The 22,253-nt window shown below is 34.4% G+C and overlaps 1 protein-coding gene across 1 annotated transcript in view; it reads left to right on the top strand.

The window, feature by feature from the left end:
- The window catches only part of LOC144448602 (cytosolic carboxypeptidase 2-like), a 211,183-nt gene that overhangs the window by 26,811 nt on the left and 162,119 nt on the right, over nt 1-22,253 (top strand). Inside the window, exons 6-10 of the mRNA XM_078138878.1 lie at nt 1,091-1,173; nt 2,014-2,096; nt 16,449-16,582; nt 17,671-17,803; nt 21,983-22,104. Coding sequence (XP_077995004.1) covers nt 1,091-1,173; nt 2,014-2,096; nt 16,449-16,582; nt 17,671-17,803; nt 21,983-22,104 — 555 coding nt within the window. The remainder of the gene's footprint in view (nt 1-1,090; nt 1,174-2,013; nt 2,097-16,448; nt 16,583-17,670; nt 17,804-21,982; nt 22,105-22,253) is intronic.

Genomic DNA, 22,253 nt, shown 5'->3' with positions numbered 1-22,253 from the left:
TATGCACATCAATTTGTTTTATGATACGATCCAATATGGACGCCTAGCAGCCATTTTGTTTGCGAATTTTCCATGTCCAAAGCCATAACTCACACATGCGTGAATAGAACTCATTCAAAGTTGCTATTAGGACAGTATTCTATGACATACATGTGCATGTTCATTGTTGTCATGATACGATCCAATATGGCTGCCTGGCAGCCATTTTGTTTGCGAATTTTCCATGTCCAAAGCCATAACTCAGACATGCTTGAACAGATCTCGTTCAAAGTTGGTAATAGGACAGTGTTCTATGACATACATGTGCATATTCATTGTTGTCATGATACAATCCAATATGGCTGCCTGGCAGCCATTTTGTTGGCGCAGTTTCCATGTCCAAAGCCATAACTCAGACATGCTTGAACAGAGTAGTGATATCAAAAACAACCATATGAGGCCAAACAATATTAACTAGGTTTGAAAATGACAACATAAACTGCCAGTTCCTTAAGACCCAATCATAGCGGGACTGTCATTTTCAGTGACTTGTATATTACTGTATGCCAATCACATGCAACTGAGTGCACAATCGTTCCTTGTACACAGAATCTCGTGATTGCAAATATGATTTTAACAGAAATTTGCTGTTTTGGGTAAAACATGTAAAAATAACAGTATCCTATGCCATGTAAGTTCCAGTGTTGGTAGTCCAAGGCATTTTAGGGATTTGCACTTGTATGGTGTATGCTGCTGCATGTTGACTCACTACACTCATGGAAGTACGTCTGTAGAGAACACTGCAAGCACTCATGGAAATACCCTGAGTATGCCACACTTGCACCTGTGTATCATTAGGTTCTGTCATAGTGTTATACTTTCACTGATTTAAACAAATCCATTTGCAAGAAAAAGACATGATTGTAGTGAGATCTCTAAATGTATGTGAAATATCAACATACGCCTTGTAGTATGATGTCTTATCATATACATCATGTTTCTATTTTAATTCATTGACAAGTGTTTCTGTATAGATATTGATTTTAACTCTTCTCCATAAAGATATATTTAGTCACTTTATGTTGGCGTATTAAATATGTTTGACTTATAGGCCATCAGTTATGGAAGTGATCCCTGAAAGAGTTCTACATATCGCTGATGTAGCTACATCACCAGAACCTTTCTATCAACCAAGTAAGTACATCATGTTAAATTGTCACACACAATCTGTTCAATGATTTCCTTGGTAACCGATGATTGATTCCACAGGCTGTATGATATGTACTTTGTAAAACAAACTTTTTTAGTCCCCGCCGGACAAAGTCCGGGACGGGGACCTATGGATTGGGTGCCTTCCGTCCATCCGTCCCTCCGTCAGTCCGTCCTCCAGACCCGTTTCTTGGAGATGCCTTGATCGATTTTTTTCAAACTTGGTACAGGGGCAACATACGATGGCATACATATGCACGTCAATTTGTTTCATGATACATCCAATATGGCCGCCTAGCAGCCATTTTGTTTGCAAATTTTCCCTGTCTAAAGCCATAACTCAGACATGCTTGAACAGATCTCATTCAAAGTTGGTATTAGGACAGTGTTCTATGACATACATGTGCATATCCATTTTCATCGTGATACAATCCGATATGGCTGCCTGGCAGCGATTTTGTTGGTGCAGTTTTCATGTCCAAAGCCATAACTCAGACATGCTTGAACAGGCCCCCCGTACCCGACATATCCTTTATTGTTGAATGGTTTATTCCATCATGTCATCTTGAAGAGTAGGCATGTCCCATGTCCAATGAGGAGACACAACATGAGTAGGCATGTTCCATGTCCAACGAGCAGACACAACATATCTAAGTCTGTTTGATTTAGGTTCACAAGTGTTGTTGCGTGATCAGACTAGTGATATCAAGAAAATGACAACATAAACTGCCAGTTCCTTAAAACCCAATCATAGCGGGGACTATGTCATTCTCAATGACTTGTTTTTCATTGTTTCATGCCCATCTTTTTTATTTCTCTTCTCAGCGGGTAGTGAGAAAATGCCAATGCCAGCATCAGAGGGTGAAGGTCGTGTTGTTTTCTATTGTCCACCACCAAAAGAAACATATGTAAGTATTTGATTTGTTTTTTAAGCAAGTATACAGTTGCAGTATAGCCTGTATCACTTATATCAATTACAGTATAGCCTGTATCACATATTTCTATTGCAGTATAACATGTAAAGTCAATGGTATATCAATTGCAGTATAACCTGTATCACTTATATCAATTGCAGTATAGCCTGTATCACTTATATCAATTGCTGTATAGCCTGTATCACTTATATCAATTGCAGTATAACCTGTATCACTTATATCAATTGCAGTATAGCCTGTATCACTTATATCAATTGCAGTATAGCCTGTATCACTTATATCAATTGCAGTATAGCCTGTATCACTTATATCAATTGCAGTATAACCTGTATCACTTATATCAATTGCAGTATAACCTGTATCACTTATATCAATTGCAGTACAACTTGTATCACTTATATCAATTGCAGTATAGCATGTATCACTTATATCAATTGCAGTATAACCTGTATCACTTATATCAATTGCAGTATAACCTGTATTACTTATATCAATTGCAGTATAACCTGTATCACTTATATCAATTGCAGTATAACCTGTATCACTTATATCAATTGCAGTATAACCTGTATCACTTATATCAATTGCAGTATAGCCTGTATCACTTATATCAATTGCAGTATAACCTGTATCACTTATATCAATTGCAGTATAACCTGTATCACTTATATCAATTGCAGTATAGCCTGTATCACTTATATCAATTGCTGTATAGCCTGTATCACTTATATCAATTGCAGTACAACTTGTATCACTTATATCAATTGCAGTATAACCTGTATCACTTATATCAATTGCAGTATAGCCTGTATCACTTATATCAATTGCAGTATAGCCTGTATCACTTATATCAATTGCAGTATAGCCTGTATCACTTATATCAATTGCAGTACAACTTGTATCACTTATATCAATTGCAGTATAACCTGTATCACTTATATCAATTGCAGTATAACTTGTATCACGTATGTCAATTGCAGTATAGCCTGTATCACATATGTCAATTGCAGTATAACCTGTATCACTTATATCAATTGCAGTATAGCCTGTATCACTTATATCAATTGCAGTATAACCTGTATCACTTATATCAATTGCAGTATAGCCTGTATCACTTATATCAATTGCAGTACAACTTGTATCACTTATATCAATTGCAGTATAGCCTGTATCACTTATATCAATTGCAGTACAACCTGTATCACTTATATCAATTGCAGTATAGCCTGTATCACATATGTCAATTGCAGTATAGCCTGTATCACATATGTCAATTGCAGTATAGCCTGTATCACTTATATCAATTGCAGTATAGCCTGTATCACTTATATCAACTGCTGTATAGCCTGTATCACTTATGTCAATTGCAGTATAGCCTGTATCATTTATATCAATTGCAGTACAACTTGTATCACTTATATCAATTGCAGTATAGCCTGTATCACTTATGTCAATTGAAGTATAGCCTGTATCACTTATATCAATTGCAGTACAACCTGTATCACTTATATCAATTGCAGTATAGCCTGTATCACTTATATCAATTGCAGTATAGCCTGTATCACTTATATCAATTGCAGTACAACCTGTACCACTTATATCAATTGCAGTATAGCCTGTATCACTTATATCAATTGCAGTATAGCCTGTATCACTTATATCAATTGCAGTATAGCCTGTATCACTTATGTCAATTGCAGTACAACCTGTATCACTTATATCAATTGCAGTACAACCTGTATCACTTATATCAATTGCAGTATAGCCTGTATCACTTATGTCAATTGCAGTATAGCCTGTATCACTTATGTCAATTGCAGTATAACCTGTATCACTTATATCAATTGCAGTATAGCCTGTATCACTTATATCAATTGCAGTATAGCCTGTATCACTTATGTCAATTGCAGTATAGCCTGTATCACTTATATCAATTGCAGTATAGCCTGTATCACTTATGTCAATTGCAGTATAGCCTGTATCACTTATATCAATTGCAGTATAGCCTGTATTACTTATATCAATTGCTGTATAGCCTGTATCACTTATATCAATTGCAGTATAGCCTGTATCACTTATATCAATTGCAGTGTAGCCTGTATCACTTATATCAATTGCAGTATAACCTGTATCACTTATATCAATTGCAGTGTAGCCTGTATCACTTATATCAATTGCAGTATAGCCTGTATCACTTATGTCAATTGCAGTATAACCTGTATCACTTATATCAATTGCAGTATAGCCTGTATCACTTATATCAATTGCAGTATAGCCTGTATCACTTATATCAATTGCATTATAGCCTGTATCACTTATATCAATTGCAGTACAACCTGTATCACTTATATCAATTGCAGTATAACCTGTATCACTTATATCAATTGCAGTATAGCCTGTATCACTTATATCAATTGCAGTACAACCTGTATCACTTATGTCAATTGCAGTATAGCCTGTATCACTTATATCAATTGCAGTATAGCCTACATCACTTATATCAATTGCAGTATAGCCTACATCACTTATGTCAATTGCAGTATAGCCTGTATCACTTATATCAATTGCAGTATAGCCTGTATCACTTATATCAATTGCAGTATAACCAGTCCTGTATCACTTATATCAATTGCAGTACAACCTGTATCACTTATATCAATTGCAGTATAGCCTGTATCACTTATATCAATTGCAGTATAGCCTGTATCACTTATATCAATTGCAGTATAGCCTGTTTCACTTATATCAATTGCAGTATAGCCTGTATCACTTATATCAATTGCAGTATAGCCTGTATCACTTATATCAATTGCAGTATAGCCTGTATCACTTATATCAATTGCAGTATAGCCTGTATCACTTATATCAATTGCAGTATAGCCTGTATTACTTATATCAATTGCTGTATAGCCTGTATCACTTATATCAATTGCAGTATAGCCTGTATCACTTATATCAATTGCAGTGTAGCCTGTATCACTTATATCAATTGCAGTATAACCTGTATCACTTATATCAATTGCAGTGTAGCCTGTATCACTTATATCAATTGCAGTATAGCCTGTATCACTTATGTCAATTGCAGTATAACCTGTATCACTTATATCAATTGCAGTATAGCCTGTATCACTTATATCAATTGCAGTATAGCCTGTATCACTTATATCAATTGCATTATAGCCTGTATCACTTATATCAATTGCAGTACAACCTGTATCACTTATATCAATTGCAGTATAACCTGTATCACTTATATCAATTGCAGTATAGCCTGTATCACTTATATCAATTGCAGTACAACCTGTATCACTTATGTCAATTGCAGTATAGCCTGTATCACTTATATCAATTGCAGTATAGCCTACATCACTTATATCAATTGCAGTATAGCCTACATCACTTATGTCAATTGCAGTATAGCCTGTATCACTTATATCAATTGCAGTATAGCCTGTATCACTTATATCAATTGCAGTATAACCAGTCCTGTATCACTTATATCAATTGCAGTACAACCTGTATCACTTATATCAATTGCAGTATAGCCTGTATCACTTATATCAATTGCAGTATAGCCTGTATCACTTATATCAATTGCAGTATAGCCTGTTTCACTTATATCAATTGCAGTATAGCCCGTATCACTTATATCAATTGCAGTATAGCCTGTATCACTTATATCAATTGCAGTATAGCCTGTATCACTTATATCAATTGCAGTACAACCTGTATCACTTATATCAATTGCAGTATAGCCTGTATCACTTATATCAATTGCAGTATAGCCTGTATCACTTATATCAATTGCAGTATAGCCTGTATCACTTATATCAATTGCAGTATAGCCTGTATCACTTATATCAATTGCAGTATAGCCTGTATCACTTATATCAATTGCAATATAGCCTGTATCACTTATATCAATTGCAGTACAACCTGTATCACTTATATCAATTGCAGTATAGCCTGTATCACTTATATCAATTGCAGTATAGCCTGTATCACTTATATCAATTGCAGTACAACCTGTATCACTTATGTCAATTGCAGTATAGCCTGTATCACTTATATCAATTGCAGTACAACCTGTATCACTTATATCAATTGCAGTATAGCCTGTATCACTTATATCAATTGCAGTATAGCCTGTATCACTTATATCAATTGCACTATAGCCTGTATCACTTATGTCAATTGCAGTATAGCCTGTATCACTTATATCAATTGCAGTATAGCCTGTATCACTTATATCAATTGCAGTATAGCCTGTATCACTTATATCAATTGCAGTATAGCCTGTATCACTTATATCAATTGCTGTATAGCCTGTATCACTTATGTCAATTGCAGTATAGCCTGTATCACTTATATCAATTGCTGTATAGCGTGTATCACTTATATCAATTGCAGTATAGCCTGTATCACTTATATCAATTGCAGTATAGCCTGTATCACTTATATCAATTGCAGTATAGCCTGTATCACTTATATCAATTGCAGTACAACTTGTATCACTTATATCAATTGCAGTATAGCCTGTATCACTTATATCAATTGCAGTACAACTTGTATCACTTATATCAATTGCAGTATAGCCTGTATCACTTATATCAATTGCAGTATAGCCTGTATCACTTATGTCAATTGCAGTATAGCCTGTATCACTTATATCAATTGCAGTATAGCCTGTATCACTTATATCAATTGCAGTATAGCCTGTATCACTTATGTCAATTGCAGTTTAGCCTGTATCACTTATATCAATTGCAGTATAGCCTGTATCACTTATATCAATTGCAGTATAGCCTGTATCACTTATGTCAATTGCAGTATAGCCTGTATCACTTATATCAATTGCAGTATAGCCTGTATCATTTATATCAATTGCAGTATAGCCTGTATCACTTATATCAATTGCAGTATAGCCTGTATCACTTATATCAATTGCTGTATAGCCTGTATCACTTATGTCAATTGCAGTATAGCCTGTATCACTTATATCAATTGCAGTATAGCCTGTATCATTTATATCAATTGCAGTATAGCCTGTATCACTTATATCAATTGCAGTACAACTTGTATCACTTATATCAATTGCAGTATAGCCTGTATCACTTATATCAATTGCAGTATAGCCTGTATCACTTATGTCAATTGCAGTATAGCCTGTATCACTTATGTCAATTGCAGTATAGCCTGTATCACTTATATCAATTGCAGTATAGCCTGTTTCACTTATATCAATTGCAGTATAGCCTGTATCACTTATATCAATTGCAGTATAGCCTGTATCACTTATATCAATTGCAGTATAGCCTGTATCACTTATATCAATTGCAGTATAGCCTGTATCACTTATATCAATTGCAGTATAGCCTGTATCACTTATATCAATTGCAGTACAACCTGTATCACTTATATCAATTGCAGTATAGCCTGTATCACTTATATCAATTGCAGTATAGCCTGTATCACTTATATCAATTGCAGTATAGCCTGTATCACTTATATCAATTGCAGTATAGCCTGTATCACTTATATCAATTGCAGTATAGCCTGTATCACTTATATCAATTGCAATATAGCCTGTATCACTTATATCAATTGCAGTACAACCTGTATCACTTATATCAATTGCAGTATAGCCTGTATCACTTATATCAATTGCAGTATAGCCTGTATCACTTATATCAATTGCAGTACAACCTGTATCACTTATGTCAATTGCAGTATAGCCTGTATCACTTATATCAATTGCAGTACAACCTGTATCACTTATATCAATTGCAGTATAGCCTGTATCACTTATATCAATTGCAGTATAGCCTGTATCACTTATATCAATTGCACTATAGCCTGTATCACTTATGTCAATTGCAGTATAGCCTGTATCACTTATATCAATTGCAGTATAGCCTGTATCACTTATATCAATTGCAGTATAGCCTGTATCACTTATATCAATTGCAGTATAGCCTGTATCACTTATATCAATTGCTGTATAGCCTGTATCACTTATGTCAATTGCAGTATAGCCTGTATCACTTATATCAATTGCTGTATAGCCTGTATCACTTATATCAATTGCAGTATAGCCTGTATCACTTATATCAATTGCAGTATAGCCTGTATCACTTATATCAATTGCAGTATAGCCTGTATCACTTATATCAATTGCAGTACAACTTGTATCACTTATATCAATTGCAGTATAGCCTGTATCACTTATATCAATTGCAGTACAACTTGTATCACTTATATCAATTGCAGTATAGCCTGTATCACTTATATCAATTGCAGTATAGCCTGTATCACTTATGTCAATTGCAGTATAGCCTGTATCACTTATATCAATTGCAGTATAGCCTGTATCACTTATATCAATTGCAGTATAGCCTGTATCACTTATGTCAATTGCAGTTTAGCCTGTATCACTTATATCAATTGCAGTATAGCCTGTATCACTTATATCAATTGCAGTACAACTTGTATCACTTATATCAATTGCAGTATAGCCTGTATCACTTATATCAATTGCAGTACAACTTGTATCACTTATATCAATTGCAGTATAGCCTGTATCACTTATATCAATTGCAGTATAGCCTGTATCACTTATGTCAATTGCAGTATAGCCTGTATCACTTATATCAATTGCAGTATAGCCTGTATCACTTATATCAATTGCAGTATAGCCTGTATCACTTATGTCAATTGCAGTTTAGCCTGTATCACTTATATCAATTGCAGTATAGCCTGTATCACTTATATCAATTGCAGTATAGCCTGTATCACTTATGTCAATTGCAGTATAGCCTGTATCACTTATATCAATTGCAGTATAGCCTGTATCATTTATATCAATTGCAGTATAGCCTGTATCACTTATATCAATTGCAGTATAGCCTGTATCACTTATATCAATTGCTGTATAGCCTGTATCACTTATGTCAATTGCAGTATAGCCTGTATCACTTATATCAATTGCAGTATAGCCTGTATCATTTATATCAATTGCAGTATAGCCTGTATCACTTATATCAATTGCAGTACAACTTGTATCACTTATATCAATTGCAGTATAGCCTGTATCACTTATATCAATTGCAGTATAGCCTGTATCACTTATGTCAATTGCAGTATAGCCTGTATCACTTATGTCAATTGCAGTATAGCCTGTATCACTTATGTCAATTGCAGTATAACCTGTATCACTTATATCAATTGCAGTATAGCCTGTATCACTTATATCAATTGCAGTACAACCTGTATCACTTATATCAATTGCAGTATAGCCTGTATCACTTATGTCAATTGCAGTATAGCCTGTATCACTTATGTCAATTGCAGTATAGCCTGTATCACTTATGTCAATTGCAGTATAACCTGTATCACTTATATCAATTGCAGTATAGCCTGTATCACTTATATCAATTGCAGTATAGCCTGTATCACTTATATCAATTGCAGTATAGCCTGTATCACTTATGTCAATTGCAGTATAACCTGTATCACTTATATCAATTGCAGTATAGCCTGTATCACTTATGTCAATTGCAGTATAGCCTGTATCACTTATATCAATTGCTGTATAGCCTGTATCACTTATATCAATTGCAGTACAACTTGTATCACTTATATCAATTGCAGTATAGCCTGTATCACTTATGTCAATTGCAGTATAGCCTGTATCACTTATGTCAATTGCAGTATAACCTGTATCACTTATATCAATTGCAGTATAGCCTGTATCACTTATATCAATTGCAGTATAGCCTGTATCACTTATATCAATTGCAGTATAGCCTGTATCACTTATGTCAATTGCAGTATAACCTGTATCACTTATATCAATTGCTGTATAGCCTGTATCACTTATGTCAATTGCAGTATAGCCTGTATCACTTATATCAATTGCTGTATAGCCTGTATCACTTATATCAATTGCAGTATAGCCTGTATCACTTATATCAATTGCAGTACAACTTGTATCACTTATATGAATTGCAGTATAGCCTGTATCACTTATATCAATTGCAGTATAGCCTGTATCACTTATGTCAATTGCAGTATAGCCTGTATCACTTATGTCAATTGCAGTATAGCCTGTATCACTTATGTCAATTGCAGTATAACCTGTATCACTTATATCAATTGCAGTATAGCCTGTATCACTTATATCAATTGCAGTACAACCTGTATCACTTATATCAATTGCAGTATAGCCTGTATCACTTATGTCAATTGCAGTATAGCCTGTATCACTTATGTCAATTGCAGTATAGCCTGTATCACTTATGTCAATTGCAGTATAACCTGTATCACTTATGTCAATTGCAGTATAGCCTGTATCACTTATGTCAATTGCAGTATAACCTGTATCACTTATATCAATTGCAGTATAGCCTGTATCACTTATATCAATTGCAGTACAACCTGTATCACTTATATCAATTGCTGTATAGCCTGTATCACTTATGTCAATTGCAGTATAGCCTGTATCACTTATATCAATTGCTGTATAGCCTGTATCACTTATATCAATTGCAGTATAACCTGTATCACTTATATCAATTGCAGTACAACTTGTATCACTTATATCAATTGCAGTATAGCCTGTATCACTTATATCAATTGCAGTATAGCCTGTATCACTTATATCAATTGCAGTATAGCCTGTATCACTTATATCAATTGCAGTACAACTTGTATCACTTATATCAATTGCAGTATAGCCTGTATCACTTATATCAATTGCAGTATAGCCTGTATCACTTATATCAATTGCAGTATAACCTGTATCACTTAATGTCAATTGCAGTACAACTTGTATCACTTATATCAATTGCAGTATAGCCTGTATCACTTATATCAATTGCAGTATAGCCTGTATCACTTATATCAATTGCAGTATAGCCTGTATCACTTATATCAATTGCAGTATAACCTGTATCACTTATGTCAATTGCAGTACAACTTGTATCACTTATATCAATTGCAGTATAGCCTGTATCACTTATGTCAATTGCAGTATAACCTGTATCACTTATATCAATTGCAGTATAGCCTGTATCACTTATATCAATTGCAGTATAACCTGTATCACTTATATCAATTGCTGTATAGCCTGTATCACTTATATCAATTGCAGTATAACCTGTATCACTTATATCAATTGCAGTATAGCCTGTATCACTTATATCAATTGCAGTATAACCTGTATCACTTATATCAATTGCTGTATAGCCTGTATCACTTATATCAATTGCAGTATAACCTGTATCACTTATATCAATTGCAGTACAACTTGTATCACTTATATCAATTGCAGTATAACCTGTATCACTTATATCAATTGCAGTATAGCCTGTATCACTTATATCAATTGCTGTATAGCCTGTATCACTTATATCAATTGCAGTATAACCTGTATCACTTATATCAATTGCAGTACAACTTGTATCACTTATATCAATTGCAGTATAACCTGTATCACTTATATCAATTGCAGTATAGCCTGTATCACTTATATCAATTGCAGTATAGCCTGTATCACTTATATCAATTGCTGTATAGCCTGTATCACTTATATCAATTGCAGTATAACCTGTATCACTTATATCAATTGCAGTACAACTTGTATCACTTATATCAATTGCAGTATAGCCTGTATCACTTATATCAATTGCAGTATAGCCTGCATCACTTATATCAATTGCTGTATAGCCTGTATCACTTATATCAATTGCAGTATAACCTGTATCACTTATATCAATTGCAGTACAACTTGTATCACTTATATCAATTGCAGTATAACCTGTATCACTTATATCAATTGCAGTATAGCCTGTATCACTTATATCAATTGCTGTATAGCCTGTATCACTTATATCAATTGCAGTATAACCTGTATCACTTATATCAATTGCAGTACAACTTGTATCACTTATATCAATTGCTGTATAGCCTGTATCACTTATATCAATTGCAGTATAACCTGTATCACTTATATCAATTGCAGTACAACTTGTATCACTTATATCAATTGCAGTATAGCCTGTATCACTTATATCAATTGCTGTATAGCCTGTATCACTTATATCAATTGCAGTATAACCTGTATCACTTATATCAATTGCAGTACAACTTGTATCACTTTTATCAATTGCAGTATAGCCTGTATCACTTATATCAATTGCAGTATAGCCTGTATCACTTATATCAATTGCAGTATAGCCTGTATCACTTATATCAATTGCAGTACAACTTGTATCACTTATATCAATTGCAGTATAGCCTGTATCACTTATATCAATTGCAGTACAACTTGTATCACTTATATCAATTGTATTGTAGCTTGTATCACTTATATCTATTGTAGTAAAGTATAGCCAGATTAACCTATACATTATTGATACATTATTGATGTAGCTTGTAGTTTTAATAAGTTATTGGCATATTTTGGTAGGCCACTAAAAAGGAAAAAATAGTTTCTCATTAGGACAATCAAGTAAATGCACTTTGCAAAGCAGCTTATTTTCACATCAGGAATATTAGTGCAATTCGGAAATATCTAACTGAAGACACAGCCAAACACCTGGTGCATGTGTTAGTAACATCCAGACTAGACTATGGAAATAGTCTCCTCTACGGCATCACCCAACGAAATATAAACAAACTCCAACTCATCCAGAACACCTCGGCTCGTCTTATTACCAGAACAAAGAAACATGACCACATCACCGACGTATTACGTAAACTCCTTTGGCTTCCAATAACCGAACGAATCAAATTCAAGATCCTACTCCTGACCTATCGCGTCCTCAACGGTGCCGCCCCATCATATCTGTGTGATCTTCTCACTGTGTATAAACCAGCCCGCTGCCTTCGTTCGAGTAATCAACAACAACTAGTTGTACCGAGAGTTGCATCAAAGTCGTTTGGAAATCGCGCCTTCTACTACGCTGCACCGAAGCTTTGGAACAATCTCCCATGTCACATCAGACAATGCACAGAAATTGACACTTTCAAACGCAAGTTGAAAACTCACCTTTTCACCCAGATTTACAGTGTGTAATCTAAACTGTATTAGTCTTACCAATCATTTATTTAGATTTAGTCGATTTAGATGTACTCTTTAAATCATTTTAAATCATTATAACGTTGCTGTTTTTTTTTTACAGCCATACTTGTAATTGCAGTAGCTTTTGATTTATTTCAAATGTGAAGCGCCTATGAGCACTGTCAAGGATACAATGTATATGGCGCTATATAAATGTTTATTATTAGTATTATTATTATTAGGAAATGTTGTCTAAAGTGGTGTGATGATGCAGTTTTTTTAAAAACATTCTCAACAAATGTTAATCAATCTACTTATCATTGCAGTTACTGTTCTTTTTATTTAGTACTTTACAGCAAGTGTGTATGTGGGGCATATGTCATAGGCTAGTTCATGATTAGTTTTGCAGTTGTCTTCACTGGTGGCAATTAACGTAGGGAGAGCTACTTTTGTGTTTTCCCTTTCATCTGCAGACTGAATTGGCTGGACAAACATGAAAAAAAACCCAGCTATGGGCAAATAGCAATGAATGAGAAAAAAACAAACTTATTACATATGTTCTGTTGTATTCCAACATTTGTCTGTAGGAATGACAATCTCAAAGCTTTGCCCTTACGGAAGACATTCAGTTTACATCTTTTTTTTACTATAATAGTTTACGTAGAAATGCTGGGATATGCAGGTATTTAGCCCTAGCATGTAGGTCAGTTATTAAAAACTTTCAGCGAATCATTCTTTTAGATTAACTGTTGACTTCAAACAAGTAATAATTCCTTGTAGAATTACTTAAGGTTACAAAGGCATGTTGTAAAAGTGTTGGATTAGAAAGTAAACAATGAGAACAGAAGATTAGTCAATGCTTAAACATTACATCCTGTAACAAGCATCCCTGTTTAGTAGAAAGTGGAATGTATTCATGTACTGAGGTCAGTTATCAACATAGAATACTGGAATGTATTCATGTACTGAGGTCAGTTATCAACATAGAATACTGGAATGTATTCATGTACTGAGGTCAGTTATCAACACAGTATACTGGAATGTATTCATGTACTGAGGTCAGTTATCAATACAGAATACTGGAATGTATTCATGTACTGAGGTCAGTTATCAACATAGAATACTGGAATGTATTCATGTACTGAGGTCAGTTATCAATACAGAATACTGGAATGTATTCATATACTGAGGTCAGTTATCAACACAGAATACTGGAATGTATTCCTCTACTGAGGTCAGTTATCAACACAGAATACTGGAATGTGTTGCTGTACTGAGGTCAGTTATCAACACAGAATACTGGAATGTATTTCTATACCAGACTCCTGGAATGTATTCATGTACTGAGGTCAGTTATCAACACAGGATACTGGAATGTATTTCTATACCAGACTCCTGGAATGTATTCATGTACTGAGGTCGGTTATCAACATAGAATACTGGAATGTATTTCTATACCAGACTCCTGGAATGTATTCATGTACTGAGGTCAGTTATCAACACAGAATACTGGAATGTATTTCTATACCAGACTCCTGGAATGTATTCATGTACTGAGGTCGGTTATCAACATAGAATACTGGAATGTATTCCTGTACTGAGGTCAGTTATCAAAACAGGATATTGGAATATATTCCTGTGCTGAGGTCGGTTATCAACATAGAATACTGGAATGTATTCGTGTACTGAGGTCAGTTATCAACATAGAATACTGGAATGTATTCATATACTGAGGTCATTTATCAATACAGAATACTGGAATGTATTCATGTACTGAGGTCAGTTATCAACATAGAATACTGGAATGTATTCATATACTGAGGTCAGTTATCAATACAGAATACTGGAATGTATTCATATACTGAGGTCATTTATCAATACAGAATACTGGAATGTATTCATATACTGAGGTCAGTTATCAACACAGAATACTGGAATGTATTCCTCTACTGAGGTCAGTTATCAACATAGAATACTGGAATGTATTCATATACTGAGGTCAGTTATCAACACAGAATACTGGAATGTATTCATATACTGAGGTCAGTTATCAACACAGTATACTGGAATGTATTCATGTACTGAGGTCAGTTATCAACATAGAATACTGGAATGTATTCATATACTGAGGTCAGTTATCAATACAGAATACTGGAATGTATTCATGTACTGAGGTCAGTTATCAACATAGAATACTGGAATGTATTCATATACTGAGGTCATTTATCAATACAGAATACTGGAATGTATTCATGTACTGAGGTCAGTTATCAACATAGAATACTGGAATGTATTCATATACTGAGGTCAGTTATCAATACAGAATACTGGAATGTATTCATGTACTGAGGTCAGTTATCAACACAGTATACTGGAATGTATTCATGTACTGAGGTCATTTATCAATACAGAATACTGGAATGTATTCATATACTGAGGTCAGTTATCAACACAGTATACTGGAATGTATTCATGTACTGAGGTCAGTTATCAACACAGTATACTGGAATGTATTCATATACTGAGGTCAGTTATCATTACAGATTACTGGAATGTAAAGTCAGTTATCAACAGTTTTTGTTGTCAATGTCATTTGTTACAATACTTGGCATGTACTGGTATGGTAGCAGTCACAAATAATGCATTACAAATGAAAATGATTAAAATCTGGCTGACTTGATAGGATTATGGATTATTATGGTACGTTTGGAGCAGATGTAGTAACAACATTCAACTAGTCCTATAACTGTCTGCATTTTCTACAATCACCAGCCTCTCCACGTATACATGTGGTCAAAGCGACAGCTAAACCCACCCGCTGCGGAAAGACTGAACAGTGCTTGTCATTAGTAATCTATCCCACACCGACAGACAGTGTAATTGGTTACTTCATTGCAATAGATGCTCATTAATCTTCAGTTGGTGTCATGTTAGGATACAATAATGTGATCATGTTTATATCAACTTTCCAATGCCATTAAACCATAGACCCTCCACCAGAGGTGGTGGAGGGTCTATGATTAAACTAATGCTGTCAGGGGTAAAAATTAAATGTTGCTTTAGCGTAACTCACTTGACTATACGATGGAGGTGATCATAGTGACTGTAATGAATATGTGAAGCTCGACAATGACAATGAATTATAAATTACTAACTTTGTTTCCTTGTTTTGAGGTCCCATGTTTTTGGTAACAGCAGTAATGGTTGAAGTACATTTTATTCTAGATAATACAATATATAACACATTCCTGTCTTGTTTTAAGTTTTTGAGATCCCGTGTTGGTGGTAATCGCAATGGTTGTAGTATACGTGCTGTTAAACTGAATGGCCCAGAAGACACAACTCTGGTATTTGAGTCTCGCTTTGAAAGTGGTAATCTTTATAAGGCAGTCCAAAGGTAAGCTACATTATAAAGTGGTATTCTGTATAGGGTAAGGTAAATTATAAAGTGGTATTCTGTATAGGGTAAGGTAAATTATAAAGTGGTATTCTGTATAGGGTAAGGTAAATTATAAAGTGGTATTCTGTATAGGGTAAGGTAATTATAAAGTGGTAATCTGTATAAGGTAAGGTAAATTATAAAGTGGTAATCTGTATAAGGTAAGGTAAATTATAAAGTAATCTGTTTAAGGTAAGGTAAATTATAAAGTAATCTGTATAAGGTAAGGTAAATTATAAAGTGGTAATCTGTATAAGGTAAGGTAAATTATAAAGTGGTAATCTGTATAAGGTAAGGTAAATTATAAAGTGGTAATCTGTATAAGGTAAGGTAAATTATAAAGTAATCTGTATAAGGTAAGGTAAATTATAAAGTGGTAATCTGTATAAGGTAAGGTAAATTATAAAGTGGTAATCTGTATAAGGTAAGGTAAATTATAAAGTAATCTGTTTAAGGTAAGGTAAATTATAAAGTAATCTGTATAAGGTAAGGTAAATTATAAAGTGGTAATCTGTATAAGGTAAGGTAAATTATAAAGTGGTAATCTGTATAAGGTAAGGTAAATTATAAAGTGGTAATCTGTTTAAGGTAAGGTAAATTATAAAGTGGTAATTTGTATAAGGTAAGGTAAATTATAATTTAAGTAATCTGTATAAGGTAAGGTAAATTATAAAGTGGTAATCTGTATAAGGTAAGGTAAATTATAAAGTGGTGATCTGTATAAGGTAAGGTAAATTATAAAGTGGTAATTTGTATAAGGCAATCCAAAGGTAAGGTACATTATAAAGTGGTAATCTGTATAAGGTAAGGTACATTATAAAGTGGTAATCTGTATAAGGTAAGGTACATTATAAAGTGGTAATCTGTATAAGGTAAGGTACATTATAAAGTGGTAATCTGTATAAGGTAAGGTACATTATGTAGTCCTAAGGTAAGGTAAATTAGTAGTTACCATAGTATTTCCATGTAGTATTTCCAATAATTTATTATAAAAGTTAGTTCCTTGCCATCTGATCTATCCCCTATGACTGTTGTCTTATTTCCAGGACAGACAATGAATACGAATTACACCTTCGTTACGACCTGTATACCAAGAAACATACTCAATGGTATTATTTCCGTGTACATAATGCTAGACCTGGAATACGTTATCGATTTACTATTATTAATCTCATGAAGGTAAGTCACTATGTACTTTAATTCTAGGTTTTAGTGTAAAATACCATTTGAACTTTTCATCTTCTAGATACATGATTTACTGGTAAAGTGTTGAATGCTTCAAATTGATGTGTTTTCACTTAGAGTTAAAATCATAACTGATTGCTGAATATTTAGTTTTCATTTTATGTTGACAAGAGTGTCTTTCTATGGTTTGTTTTTATAAAATATTAATTATTATAATTTTCAGTTTAATTTACATATTGAACTTTTCACCCTTTAAAAGAGAACTGTTTTGCTATATTATCAACTAAAAACCCACGTTATTTAGAAGTTTTCAGTGTTTGTATTTAAATCATTTAAATGCCATCATCATGATGATTTTGTAAAGGAAAACGGTCACTAAACATGGTCAAGCTCTGCTGGCGGTGAAAGCTGACAGCGCAGCTTTACAGATAGGTTGATTCTCCATCGTTGTCTGTCCGCCAGCCACGCGTCCGTTTGTCAACTTTTGTTAGCTCCGCTGTCAGCGAAAGCTGAAAGCGTAGCTTTAGGTATAGGTGGGTATAGAGGTATAGAGTATAGGTGAATCATTGGTGTCCGTCAACTTTTTATTAGCTCCGCTGTCAGCGAAAGCTGAAAGCGTAGCTTTAGGTATAGGTGGGTATTGAGGTATAGAGAGTAGAGTGAATCATAGGTGTCCGTCAAACTTTTATATTTTCACTTTCTACTCCGAAAGTGACAGTCGGAATTCTTCGATATTTGGTGTGCATGTTCCCTGGGGGGAGGCTATGCAGATTTGTTCATGCCAAGTTGATCTGTGCCATTTTCAATTTTTTATGACTTTTTTTCAAAAAATGATATTTTCATCATCTCCTCAAATACTACTTGTCAGATTGCTTTGATATCTGGTGTGTTGATGCGCAGAGGGTAGCTTACTCAGATTTGTTAATTTCAAGTCAATTTAACAAAAAAATTAATATGTTAATGAGCATTGTGACCGACGCCATACACTCACTGTCGTAGTTTTCGGACAGACTCTTTTTTCGGACAGATATCGACTAGTCCTGCGATTGTCGTCGTTTTCTCCGGAACTGCCATATTGACATGCTCAAGCATTCGTACGAAAGATCAGGCAATACTGCAATTTTGATTCAACACTAATCTTGTGGTATCGGTTTTGAGAGCACTAATATCGGCGATCACAAAGTTACCGTATGTGACAACACTGCCGCAGTTGCCAGTGTTTTCGCTACAGCAAAGTATGCGGAAATATTACAAAATCACTTCAATATCATTTCGCTCTTATTTAAATCTACAAATATTTCAGTAATAGTTTTCTCCCAGCGCTCCGTTCGAACTAGATGACATTTTCCATGAAATCTTGATGTTTTTTGAGCGAAAATATGTTACGTATCTGGAGCAAAGAAGTGTATCAGATAACGGACAGTGCTCACATTTACGTGCCCAAAACATAGACTGCCAAGCAGCGCCATGAACTGTGAACAAATCCCGGGGTCGAATTCGGTAGTAGGACAGTGTTCATGATATTTCCTCTGCAAAAACAATCAACTTTAGTGTTACGGTGATTAAAATATCACAATACCAATGTTTTTTCCCAATATTTAAATCAAATGGAGTGGCGAAATTCTTAATTTACGCAACAAATACGTAAATCAGTGTGGAAGTTCGTGTCCGATTACCAATACTGTCGTCCGATTACTAAGTCATCGATGTAGGGTTATAAATTCGGGGACTACGTCATCCACAAAGTTACTTCTCACTATAAACCCGGTTGAAAAAGACCCTAAAGGAAATGTCTAAGCAGCAATGATGGGTGTTACTTTTTTGCAGTTTTTATCCAATAGTAATCGTCGAATAACTTGACCCTGTCCGAAAACTGCGACAGTAAGTGTATTGTAAACTGCCACTTTTCAAAAGACACTATTGATGTCAAACAAGCAATGTAATATGTGCTATAGTCATAATTCTACGTATTGTGCACCCAAATGACAAGTGTTTGTTCGAAACAGGCTTGTAAACTTCAAATCCAAATTCTGCACCCCTTCTACATAATCAGCCAGTCCGCAATACCCTCATTAGCATACAATCTATCCTCCAGATCTAGCAACCGTTACACTTTGAATGGCTGCTCACAGGCCTTATTTTTGGGTATTTTCAACTCACCATAACTTTCAAGAGAGTCCACCATTTTAGATACTGTAAAGTAAACGCCTAAACCTCAACTGACATCTCTTCTTTTGTGCCAGCAAAATAAATTTTGGCATTACATTTAGGAATACCGATTTTCCGACGAATTCGCAACATATACTTGAGGCCCTGAAATTTCGACCCGGTTTTTCGCTCATAGTTTCCTCAATACGGACCGGAAAGTTTACAAATTTCATAAAAAGGTGGATTTTTATGTGTTTTAAATAACCATGGCAAGTAAATTTAGTAGGATCGTTGTGTAACGGTCCGTTCAAGAATTTTCGGTAGAAAACGACTGATTTGACCCGGAAGTTGAAGCTGGCCTCGTTTGACCGGGCGATTTTCCACAGCAAGCAGCAACGTTGGAGTTCGGTACTCACTAAAATCACACTTCAAACCCAGTATAAAAGTTTGGTGTTTTCAGATAACATGTAACTTGTGATTAATTCTATATTGACGTGCAATTTGGAGTGACAGTGAACTAGAATGAAGACAACTTGCGTAAGCAAGGCAAGGCATGCCTAGGCCATAGCAGTACGTACAGTGAATCGACAAACTTTGTTTAATGGCCGACAGTTTACATGTAAACACAGATATAAACTAGTGTTAGTTGTCTGTGATGTAAACGACATGAACATGTCTTGCCATTTCCAAAATGCAAATATTTGGCAAGTAAAAATAATTAAAATAATTACAACTTTAATTTGGCTTCAGATTTTGCATTATGTTTTGTGTATCTTTCCCCGTTTTACATGTAAATCCAAAAAGGTTCTCTCTAGTCATGTCAGTGATCATACCGGGGCTGCTTTGAGTACGAGCGAGGTGAAGCATGTTGAGGTATTTTGTTGAGAATTATAAATATTGCGAAATGTCAAGTACAAGGTTTAAATACAATGGAATGATGAAAAAGAATTGGCCAAGTCTGCTGACAGGCGCCAGTCACAAGACACTCCGTAAAATTAAATGTTGTGTCTACTACAAGTTGAATGTTGTTGTCAATTAAGCTTATGGACAGTGTTTTTGGTAAATTTGTTAGAAAATTGAAATTCGAAATTATTTTAGATCCCTAGTTTATTTCATTCATTATTAAAATTTTGTGTAATTTTCATAACAGTAAATTTATTAATAAAATGGTGACTATGGTATAAAAATACAAAAAATAACAACTTTATTACATCGCTACCAAAACCAACAGTCAAAATACTTTGATATTTTGTCTGCAAGTTTTTATGGGGGAGGCTATTCAGATTTCTTTATGCCAAGTTGATCTATGCCATTTTCAATTTTAAATGAATTTTTTGTCGAAAATGACACTTTCATCATCTTTCTCAAATACTACTTGTCAGATTGCTTTAACATCTGCCATGTATATGCGCACAGCATAGATTACTTAGATTTGTTAATTTCAAGTCAGTTCATGTTCTTTTCTATTTTTGATGAATTTTTTATTGCATTCCTTAAATATGTAAATTAGATGCATGCTTATTTTGACCGACATGATATTAGAAATCAGCCAACTAGACTTTATTTATTTTGTATAACTGTCAAGATATCATTCATCTGCTGTTGTCGATCATAATAAAATTCACTCTCAGAATGTTCAAAATAATTCAAATTAGACAATTCGTTATATTCAGAATTCAAAATATCTGTGTTCTAAAGTGACTGTGTGTGAGTCATCATATGAAACCACTAACCACTTTATTACTTTGCTACAACGTAATTTACTGCATAGTGGAGGACCTGAACAATAGAATCTGGTGACTTCTACATAGCGGAGCTATTCCGACCAATAGATCACTTGTAAATACTTTATTTTTCTCTCTGAGTAAATTGCACTTCTTGTTTGTGTGTCATGGGTTGAGGTCTTTAACCTTTGAAAGAAATGAACAGATAACAATAGCCTCTTGTACATTTCATTATGAGTGAACAGTTGTTTGATCTGTTTCCATGAAATCTTAAAAATACTGATACTATCTTTGATTGCAGCCTGACAGTTTATACAATAGAGGAATGAGACCATTATTATATTCAGAATTGGATGCTGTGAATAAAAAGTTAGGTTGGAGACGATGGGGTGAGGAGATCAAGTATTACCGTAATACAATAAGGTATGAATTATTTTTGATACTGTAATACAATAAGGTATGAATTGTGTGTGATACCGTAATACAATAAGGTATGAATTGTGTGTGATACCGTAATACAATAAGGTATGAATTGTGTGTGATACTGTAATACAATAAGGTATGAATTGTGT

This window comes from Glandiceps talaboti, chromosome 17 (genome assembly GCF_964340395.1).
Source record: "Glandiceps talaboti chromosome 17, keGlaTala1.1, whole genome shotgun sequence".
Lineage (NCBI taxonomy): Eukaryota > Metazoa > Hemichordata > Enteropneusta > Spengelidae > Glandiceps > Glandiceps talaboti.
This window is presented reverse-complemented; position numbering and strand designations above follow the sequence as displayed.